This window comes from Anabrus simplex, chromosome 4 (assembly GCF_040414725.1).
Source record: "Anabrus simplex isolate iqAnaSimp1 chromosome 4, ASM4041472v1, whole genome shotgun sequence".
NCBI lineage: Eukaryota > Metazoa > Arthropoda > Insecta > Orthoptera > Tettigoniidae > Anabrus > Anabrus simplex.
The window spans coordinates 409,038,446-409,049,835 of NC_090268.1; the positions used below are offsets into that span (position 1 = coordinate 409,038,446).

An 11,390-nucleotide genomic window follows, 5' to 3' on the forward strand; every position below is an offset into this window, starting at 1 on the left:
CATGATGGAAAACCCCAGGGTGCTCGGCGAAGTGCAAAGCCTAAACACTCGCGGACTAAGCCCATCGAGAATGAGGGTCGACAATAAGGAAAAAGCCGGAGAGAAGTGAAGAGGAGCACGATTAATAGAGAAAGATGCCACAGCTTCGTGGATGCGCTGTGCAAGATAACCACTGCCTTAATCCTTTTAGACTTGAGTAAATTTCACACTTAGAAAACATATTTTCATATTAATATGGTATCTTGAATGAACGCAAGATGAACACCGTACTAAGACATGTTTTTTAAAAACTTATTAACCTTTACGACGGATAAATATTGATACCAAATTTACACTAAGATATGCTGTCGGCTATATGTAACGTTTCTGGCAACAAAAGTTGTTTTTTTACATAAAACGTATATCTGTTCTACAATACTGAATAAAACACTTATTTGTAATATCTGAACGATAAAAATTATCACATGGTTCAAAAAATGTTGCTAATTTATCGTTCTAATGCTTATAAATCCTAACACATAGCAGAAGGTTAACAAAAGTAGAATCAAAGAAGCCATGAATATGTGGAACACATTTCAAAAGTTGCACGCTCATGGAAAACATTAGGAAGAATCGCGTAAAACGGTAGATATTAAAATTGCCACTGGGTATGAATGAATTTAAAAGCGAAATGCATGAAGACGAATGAAACCGCCGTGTTAATATAATAATATGATATACTCCAAAATTCCCCATTGTTAGCTAAATGTTGACCTTCTATCCGGTTAAAACAGAAAATGTTATTCCTGTGAAGCTCACCTTGTATCATTCCAGTAAGATTTAGCAGATTTACAGTAGGGGGCCAAATGGACTGCATCGCTATTGACTTATCGAAGACTTTAGATAGGGTAGATCATGGGAGATTACTGACGAGAATGAGAACAATTGGACTAGACAAATGAGTGGTTGAATGGCCGGCTATATTTCTAGAAAGTAGAACTTAGATAATTAGAGTAGATGAAGTGTTATCTCATCGTGTAATGATTAAGTTGGAGGTCTCGCAGGGCAGTATTATTGGACCTTCGCGTTTTTCTCTATTATATATAGCCACAAGGCTAACTGACTGACTCACTGACTTTAATGTTTACCCACTTCCAGATGCTAGAAACTTGAAATTCGTCAAACAAATAGCTTTCTGGGTGTACCCTAAGGAATAATTCCCAAAATTTCAAATTTCATATTTTTACGCCCTTCCCAAACAAAATGGCGGATGCAATGATCTGGTGAGCTATAAATACTAAATTTCATAAAATTATAGCTTTTAGCCAGCAACCGTCGGAGAAATTGCAAGATGTTCTAATATTTAATATTTTACGTCCGAAGAATATCGGAATATTTAGCCAAATTTAAGGTGGTGCCGACCTTCGTTTCAAGGTATTTTGGAGCTAAACGGATTGCATTTTCGGTCATAAACTGAAGATTACAGCTTTCGTCCTATGACCTTGTGTCTTATTTCGACCCCTTAACCTTAGATTGAGCTTTCATTTTCCAGGTTTTGGTCAATTTTGTTTATTTTCCATATATTATTTTACTGATTCACACACGTATAAGACAGATAGAAGCACGAAAAGCAGTCTGCTTGGCACGACCATTTGCCATACATAAACCAAATGTCATTATACTAGCTACCATACATGTATGGGTAAACGACAGGAATATGAGGAAACTGTACTGCAGTGTCAGCCGAATCTAAGTTTCCAAAGCAATCTAAGGTGCAGCTGATGGAGATACGACGAAACGTCAAAGAACCAAAATTGTAGGGTCATTTCACCGTCGATATGCTTGCCAAGTTTCAAGACTATAGATCAGGGTTGGCAAACCTTTACCGACTAGCGTGTCAATTAAGGCATTGTTTGTTAGTGTTAGCTGTCTAGTGTGCCACCGGTTATTTTTCTAAAAAATCATCATGGAACCCCTCATTTGACTTCATTTAGGTATTAGATTGCATTACCTATAAATCCATCCGACTGGGCGAGCTGGCCGTGCGGTTAGGTGCGCCCAGCTGTGAGCTCGCATCCGGGAGATAATGGGTTCAAGCCCCACTGTTGGCAGCCCTGAAAATGGTTATCACACCAGGAAAATGCTGGGGCTGTGCCTTAATTAAGGCCACGGCCACTTCTTGCCCATTCCTTGGCCTTTCCTATCCCATCGTCGCCATAAGACCAATCTGTGTCTGTGCGACGTAAAGCAAATAGCAAAAAAATCCATCCGACTGAATGTTTCATAATTTTATTTTGAAAAATCAGTGAAGCATTACGTTTTAAAAGCCAGGTAAATTTTAAGAATACGGTATTTATTGCTTTAAGCTAATATTTTTTTTAACTATATCTATAGAATTAATTGGCACATACTTCTTTATTAAAGCGTATTGTTATAATACACTATGTTGCTAGATTTTCGACAAATTTATTACATGATAAAACATTCAGATATGTTAGTATGTTGTCTTACGTGCCACAGAACACGTGTTTGCGTGTCACCAAGAGGCGCGCGTGTCAAAGGTTCGCTTTTCCTGCTAAAGGTGTATGCTAAGTCGACAAAATAATTTTTCAACTTGTGAAAAGCGTAAGAAAATTTGACATAGATCGAAACATCCACCTCTATGTACAGTTTGGTATAAATAGCCCAGGTACGAGAAAATGTCTTAGGATGTAAAATGCACGCCACTAAGAGGGCAGTGCGATTGCGCAATCCGTTTGTCGATACACCATACCGTTTCGCCACAGTATTTTTCTAAATGACCATTTCTAAATCAGAGCAACCGGGTTTTGGAGGTGGAGCCCCCAACGAGCAAATGCGAGTCTTATATACGAACGATATGAGTAAAGAACTGGAATATTAAAGAAAAGGCTTTTTGCGGATGATGTTTTACCGTACAGAGTAATAAATGAGTTACAGGAATGTGAGTGACTGCAGAGGGACATAAACAACGTTGTGAAATGGACAGTGGACAGTGGTATGATGGTAAATGGGATGAAATATCAAGTTGTTAGTTTAACCAAGAAGTGAAGTCCTCTCATCTTTAATTACAGTGGTGATGGGGTGAAAGTACCTCATGAGGAACACTATAAATAGCTAGGTGTTAGTATGAGGAATGATCTTCATTGGGGCAATCATACTAACGCGGTTGTAAAGACAGGTTGCAGATCACTTCATACGGTTATAAGAGGAAAGCGGCAGGATTGAGTCTGGGTGGTTTCCGACAAAGGAGTCGTGCTGAGAAAATGTTGCGAACTTTAGGCTGGGAAGACTTGGGAGTAAGAAGACGAGATCCTCGACTGAGAGGTATTGTTTCGAGCTGTCAGTGGAGAGATGGCGTGGATTGAGATTAGTAAACGAACAAGTATGAGTGAAATTTTTAAAAGTAGAAAAGATCATGAAGATAATGCTGGAATTCAAGAGGACAAATCAGGACGAGGAATAAGGGATTCTAATAAGTTATCATGGAAATGTTCGATAAACTCCCTAGGTTTTTAAACGTTTAAAAAAGCTAGGTAAACAATCGATAGGGAATCTGCCACCTGGGCTAAACGCAGATCACTGACTGATTGAAGAAACTGAACGGCGGTGGCAGCCAGCGATGAGGAGAATGAAGTTATGTTATACATACATGTAACGGAATAGTATGTAACCGAACTGTCCCATAATTTAAGGAGAAGTGCTACCTGGCGAGGTGTAATGGAAACAGACCTAAAACAGCTGGTGCCGTGGGAAGAAGCCAGGAGAAAGCACTCGGTTGGTGGAGTTTGAGACAATGTGTTAGGCCAGCGCATCTTCTTCAGCACCGGTGATCACAGAGTGACGTATAACGGCGGCAAAAAGAGAAGTATGGGTTTTTATTGGTGCACGTAGTGCAATTACCAACTCATTGGAAAATTTTAAACACGATTACTGACTCAATTATGGCTTCCTCTTCACTGTTCTTAAGACGTTATGTTCCATTTTATTTCAGTGACATATGTTAAACGCCTTAAAGGGAAAGTGTACATGTCCATAGTTCACCCTGTAGCCTTAGGCGGGCCGCACACCGGACGCGTCAAGTCACGTCAGCGACACAGAGACATGACGCATCAGAAAGGAGCACAGTGATAAGCAATGGAAAAACACAAATCGCCGCACACCGGTCTGCGTCTTGATGATATCATCAGCATCCTGCTGCAGACACGAGCGATAAGACACTGCATGTTCCATTTCTATGCGTCATGTCTTAAGCAAACACCTTCTCGTATAGTTCTGTTCCTGCTTTTTCTGAGCAGTGCCAGTGAACACAAGTGCCAGCATGAATGAAGAACAAATCAACATTAAATTAGTGCAATCCGTGGAGAAATATCGAATAATATATGATTATTCGCTACCAGGACATTCGAATAAGAACGAGGTGGATTAAAGCGTGGCATGCAGTGTCCAAAGAATTAAATTTAAATGGTAAGTAACTTACATTCAGTAACATATTTATTAATTAGGTCCATGTACAGTAATTACATGTTTAATTATGTAAGAATAAACATTTCTTGCGCAACCAGAATTACTGATAATGTATAGTGCAGCTATATTTATTCTATAGCGTACTTATTCTGCCAAGAAAGGGCTACGTTTGGTTTCATAAAGTAAGAACACAAGTGATTTCTTAATTCAACAGCCTCAACTGTTGCTCTTCTGTTGCAGGGTTGCAATCTCTGCAACACACGCATCGTATTGTCAGTATTTTCATCCTTATCTGTTACACTCGGTTCACTAAAAACGCCGTCTTTTAGTCTAATGAAGTTATGCAGAACACAAATTGCTCGTATTATGTTGTCAATTTTATCAGGTTTGCAGGCTATAGCTGTACCGAGAACTCTAAATTTAGAAGCAAGCATTCCAAAACCACATTCTACACTCTTTCTAGCTCTGCTAAGCCTATAATTAAGAATCCGCCTTTCATTTGTAAGTTCTCTTCGCGGATAGGGTCTCATGATATGGTTCTGTAATGGGAAAGCTTCATCACCAACGAAAAAATAAGGAAATGGTGAACAGTGATCATCTTTCGGTAGCCTCTTGGGATCAGGTATATTCAGTGTGCCCTGCTGAAGGTTTCTTCCTAAAGCTGAGTTTCGCAACACGCCACCATCACTGTTTCTGCCATAGTCACCAGCTTCTATAACAATGAAAAGTACATCTGCATCAACCAAAGCTAATAGAACAATAGAAAAATAGCCCTTGTAGTTATAGAAGGATGAGCCACTGTTTCTCGGACACTGGATACGAACGTGTTTCCCGTCTATGGCACCAATGCAGTTAGGCATATTCCAGAGTTCCAAATATCTTTCGGAAATATTCTCCCATAACTCCTTTGAGGGTGCAGGCATCAACTCAGGTTGAAGTGTTGTCCATACTGCCGAACACACTTCATCCACAATTTTGCCGATTGTTGTTTCTCCTCTTTTAAACTGAAAGCTCAAGCATCTGAAGCTGTTGCCAGTAGCTAAGTACCTGGAAATAAAGGACCATGAATACTATTACTGCTAAATTAAATTTTAAAAAGCTTGTAAAAAATTATTTTAGCCAAATTAAACTATTGACAATTGCACTCATATACACACATTCTATAAATTTAATATCATTGAACTGCACTGTTTTTGTTATAAAATGTTTGTTGTGAATTTATTTTTTATGTGTTAATAAGCATTCATTGGTATAGCTATTGTATGTATAGTCCTACTATAGGGCTCTGGCCTCAAGGACATCCTTTATATGAAATAAAATAAATAATAATAATAATAATAATAATAATAATAATAATAATAATAATAATAATAAGTGTATTTTCTCATTGCAGTGGCCACCTGTAAAGACAAATGGAGAAACTGTAGGAACTGTTGGTCCAGATACTTAAGGCAAGCTCCTACCAGTGGTTCAGCAGTAACCAAAAAGCCCTACTATCTTGCAGACTACTTGGCGTTTTTGACACCATTTACGAAATCAAGAAGACAAGTGGGAAACGTAGAAAATCCGTATGAAGAGGAGCAATCTGCTACAGAGGAACAACCATCATCAGTTGCCATGACAAAAGAAAACGACGAGGAGAATAGTGCTCAAGAAATTATGCAGCCGCTACCTCGAACACGTAGAAGAGATACAAAAAGAAGTGCCATTAAAATGGATATTGACGAAGTTTTCTCTTCATATATTCAGATGAAAACAAAGCGTACGGCTGAAGCGGAGTGTAATAACCCTGATGAGTTGTTTTTCAAAAGCCTGCTACCAGATGTGGCAAAATTATCACCTGCAGCTAAAAGCTCATTTAAGTTGTTTGTGCAGCAAAAATTAAATGACATGCTGTACGGATCAGCCAGGAATGTTCAGTGTAGTGATACTCATTCCCATCCATCAACTTCCGTATTGCATTACGGTGGTCAGACGGGCTCCTCATATACTATCTCACCATTCTCGTATGCAGAGAATTTACCAGAAGAAAACGAGGAAGAACGTGATCACTCATACTGATAAGACGTACTTACAAAGACAGCACTGTATGGTATGAAGTTATAAGTGAAAAAACCAAAACATTGCACACATATTATTTATATACTTTGTCAATATGAACAATTTCGCAGCTGTGTTCATCATCTAATAAATAATTTAATTATTTTAACAACAAATTATTATTCTAAGCTTTGAACTTACCTTAGTGTTATAAGTAGCTTTTCATCAGGACTTATAGCCTTCCTGTAGTTTGTGTCTTGTTTTCTTAATAATGGAGAAATTTTCTGAAGAAGTTCTGTGTAGCTTTCGGGGTACATTCGGTAGTATGACTGGAATTTTACCGGATCTTTTAGTAAATCATGCGCTAAGGTATAAGCACCATGTTGAGCACACGACATATTAAAATCATGAATCCATTTTCTTTTCCTCTTGTTACGCAATTTCAACCACATGTACAGCAAAACATCATCTTCACTCGAGGAGGCCATGTTAACAGCTGATAATGCGTAGCGTATTGATGCAGACACATGCTTCTCCGGTGTGCGGCTACAAGTCTGCATCACGAGTGCGACAAACAAGCGAGTCGTTTTTCATGTTGCGTTGCAGATGTTGACGCGTCCGGTGTGCGGCCTCACTTATACAGCTAAGAATTCTGGCCAATATACAATTCACGAGCAGGCCCACTAGAATTGATAACTACATTGCAAACGTGCCCTCCTATTTAACACAGGATGTATCCAACCCCGTGGGCTCCCGAAGAAATGGAGGCTAGAGAGAATCAAGTAGGACATGCAAGTGACTGGCCTGTGCGAAAGGAAGTTGTGAACGGCGACCAGACAAGCAGACGTTCTACCTTTGCAATATTGTTGTTGTTGTTGTTTGAGTCATCAGTCCACAGACTAGTTTGATGCAGCGCTCCATACCACCCTATCCTGTGCTAACATTTTCATTTCTACATCCTACATCTCTCCTCTAATCTGCTTGTCATATTCGTATCATGGCCTACTCATACTGTTCTTACCGCCTAAACTTCCCTCAAAACCTAACTGAACAACAGGTGGGTGTCTTAAGATGTGCCACATCATTCTACCTCTTCCTCTCGTCAAATTTAGCAAAATTGATCAACTCTCACAAATTTTATTCACTAGCTCTTCATTTGTGATTCGATCTATCCACCTCACCTTCAGCATTTTTCTGAACACCACATTTCGAAAGCTACTATTCTGTTTCTTTCTGAGCTAGTTATCGTCCATGTTTCACTTCCATACAATGCCACGCTTCGAACGAATGTCTTCAAAAGCATCTTTCTAATTCCTATATCAATGTTCGAAGTGAGAAAATTTCCTTTCTTAAGAAAGGCTTTCAGGTCCGCCTCTGTGGTGTAGTGGTTAGTGTGATTAGCTGCCACCCCCGGAGGCCCGGGTTCGATTCCCGGCTCTGCCACGAAATTTGAAAAGTGGTACGAGGGCTGGAACGGGGTCCACTCAGCCTCGGGAGGTCAACTGAGTAGATGTGGGTTCGATTCCCACCTCAGCCATCCTGGAAGTGGTTTTCCACTTCTCCTCCAGGCGAATGCCGGGATGGTACCTAACTTAAGGCCACGGCCGCTTCCTTCCCTCTTCCTTGCCTATCCCTTCCAATCTTCCCATCCCTCCACAAGGCCCCTGTTCAGCATAGCAGGTGAGGCCGCCTGGGCGAGGTACTGGTCATACTCCCCAGTTGTATTCCCCGACCAAGAGTCTGAAGCTCCAGGACACTGCCCTTGAGGCGGTAGAGGTGGGATCCCTCGCTAAGTCCGAGGGAAAAACCGAACCTGGAGGGTAAACAGATGATGATGATGATGATGATGAAGAAAGGCTTTCCTTGCTTGTGCTAACCCTAATTTTATGTCCTCCTTACTTCGATCTTCTATCTTCTTCTACTTCTTTATCTATTTATTTTAAGACTTCACATCATATTCTAGTATTTCCTGGATTACCTGACTTCGTTCGGACTGACTCAGTTACTTTTGCTTTTGAGTTATTTATTTTCATCTTGTACTTCTCCCCAGGACTCTATCCATAACATTCAGCAATTTCTCCAGATATGCAGGATATCCATCAATAAAGTGAGAGAGCTGAGTGCTCAGTCCCAGGTGAAATATGACTTTTATATGCCCAAATATTTCCCCCCATATATATTGTACCGAGAAATTATTGAATGATAAGCCACGACTAGTTATTTTGAAGAGCCGGCCCCGCGGTGTAGGGGTAGCGTGCCTGCCTCTTACCCGGAGGCCCCGGGTTCTATTTACGGCCAGGTCAGGGATTTTTACTTGGACCTTGAGGGCTGGTTCGAGGTCCACTCAGTCTAAGTGATTAGAATTGAGGAGCTATCTGAAGGTGAGATGGAGGCCCCAGTCAAGAAAGCCAAGAATAACTGCCGAGAGGATTCGTCATGCTGACCACACGACACCTCGTAATCTGCAGACCTTCGGGCTGAGCAGCGGTCGCTTGGTAGGCCAAGGCCCTTCAAGGGCTGTAGTGCCATGGGGTTTGTTTGTTAGTTATTTCGGAGAGTTTGAGATATCTCAATCACAGGGCAGTAGACCTGGAGCTGGGACAGAGAGAGCTCCCAACTACAATGAGTTCACATTATTATAATACTGAACTATAAGTTTCACCTTACAATGGTGCTGGTTATAGTGAAGTTGTCTCCATAGATACTCCTTGTTGAACGGCGGCCCAACCATGGAATCAAGATCCCTCACCTGCACCAACCAAACCATGGAATCACCATCCCTTATAGGCAGCAATTAAACCATGGCAACACGATCCCTCGTGTTCAGCGACCAAACTATGGAACCACGATCCGTTGTAAGCTGGTCGTCATTGATTCTAGAAGGTCTCGGCGCGGGGTAACCACTCACTGATTATGTTACGCGAGTGTCCACATTTAACTGTCCCCCGAGTATTGGAATGATTTCACGTAAACCACTGCTCTTCGTAATCGTGACATAATATTTAATCATTGACTCAGCTGTGACTTAGAACCAGAATGTTAGTTTGGTAAAATAAGTTGCACTTGTGTGAAAAAATTGTGCTTGTTTTCCTCACACACACAAAGAAAAAAAAAGTTTGAATCCTTTCACTTGCGTGGTGTATTCCCACCAAACTGAAATTAACACTGTTATTTCCTCTAATAACTGCACAGTTTGTTCCTATTCGTATCGAAAATATAGTATGTGATGTAATAACTTCAACTTAGAATGATTCCGAAATGTTCTATAATTTGTAATCAAATTGAATGTCTTCAGTGACCGACCAAAAGCACTTGTGAGATGAACTGTCAATAATCAAATGACAGTTCAAACGGAAATATCACTAGTAATTACTGCATTCGACACAAATGTCTGAAGCGATCTATGACTACACTTGTGACATCAAATGTCTATTCGCAAAGTACAATTCACTCGGAAATAGCATTTATAATTACTTCATTCCACACGAAGTACTTATTATTATTATTTTTTTATTATTGTTATTATTATTTTCTATTATTAAAGTTCAATTCACTTGAACATAACACTCATAACCACTGAATTCTCCTAAATGTCCGAAGTGAACTACTAAAACACTTGTGATACGAAAAGTCTATTAGCAAAATATCTGAATATTCTATCACTCAAGTCGTAATGTTAGAGTTTTCAATTAATTTCACTTTGAAACTGTTCTGACATATGTCACGCACGTAAGTATTGGTTATACTACGATTCACAAGTCTTGGAGTCGAACTCGAATATTTAAAAGTTCCTTCTCGAGGTTCTACTCACTGAAATTGTGTAAGTTCTGTAACACTGGAATTACTCTATGTCCAAAAGTTCGTACTTCATTCGGACATAGTCTCGTCTTGTAGGTACGAGTTCGTAGCACCTGGCGAACCAACTTATTCGAGGTGTAGACTGCTGTTGAACTTTTGGTGAACTGAGCTGAACTGCTGATAGTACCCAGAGTAGTGGCCTTTATATATATATATATATGACTCTGACGTAATGTTTTACAAAACCTTGAATATCTCCGTAATCCCTAGATGGATATTTGAGAAATTAACATGAGCAGACGTTTGGAATGTGCACTATAAGGTGCCGTTGTTTCCGAATCGATACTTCTGTTGGTTCAGGATATACACTGACTGACAGAGCAAATGCAACACCAAGAAGGAGTGGTCAGAACTTTATGCCAATTGCAGGGTAGACTGACGTCACTGAGGTATGCTCATGATGTGAAATGCGCCGCTGTGCTGCGCACGTAGCGAACGATAAATGGGACACGGCGTTGGCGAATGGCCCACTTCGTACCGTGATTTCTCAGCCGACAGTCATTGTAGAACGTGTTGTCGTGTGCCACAGAACACGTGCCAGACCGCCGTCAACGGAGGCATTTCCAGCAGACAGACGACTTTACGAGGGGTATGGTGATCGTGCTGAGAAGGGCAGGTTGGTCGCTTCGTCAAATCGCAGCCGATACCCATAGGGATGTGTCCACGGTGCAGCGCCTGTGGCGAAGATGGTTGGCGCAGGGACATGTGGCACGTGCGAGGGGTCCAGGCGCAGCCCGAGTGACGTCAGCACGCGAGGATCGGCGCATCCGCCGCCAAGCGGTGGCAGCACCGCACGCCACGTCAACCGCCATTCTTCAGCATGTGCAAGACATCCTGGCTGTTCCAGTATCGACCAGAACAATTTCCCGTCGATTGGTTGAAGGAGGCCTGCACTCCCGGCTTCCACTCAGAAGACTACCATTGACTCCACAGCATAGACGTGCACGCCTGGCATGGTGCCGGGCTAGAGCGACTTGGATGAGGGAATGGCGGAACGTCGTGTTCTCCGATGAGTCACGCTTCTGTTC

At 41.1% G+C, this 11,390-nt stretch overlaps 1 protein-coding gene across 1 annotated transcript; it reads right to left on the minus strand.

Moving 5' to 3' along the window:
• Positions 1–4,592: 4,592 nt before the first annotated feature.
• LOC137500505 (putative nuclease HARBI1) lies at positions 4,593–7,090 on the minus strand. The gene is made up of 2 exons (XM_068227422.1): positions 6,706–7,090; positions 4,593–5,511 (listed from the first exon to the last, which is right to left on the minus strand). Exons 1-2 carry the CDS (start codon positions 7,062–7,064, stop codon positions 4,593–4,595), a joined length of 1,278 nt encoding a protein of 425 aa, XP_068083523.1. The 5' UTR covers positions 7,065–7,090.
• Between the last annotated feature and the right edge of the window lie 4,300 nt (positions 7,091–11,390).

What these genes read in the sequence shown, in the direction of transcription:
- LOC137500505 (XM_068227422.1), bottom strand. Translation starts at nt 7,064, where the DNA reads ATGCAGACTTGTAGCCGCACACCGGAGAAGCATGTGTCTGCATCAATA. An exon ending in AAGCTACTTATAACACTAAG is followed by an intron (nt 5,512 to 6,705) that starts GTAAGTTCAAAG and finishes CTTTATTTCCAG; the next exon opens with GTACTTAGCTACTGGCAACA.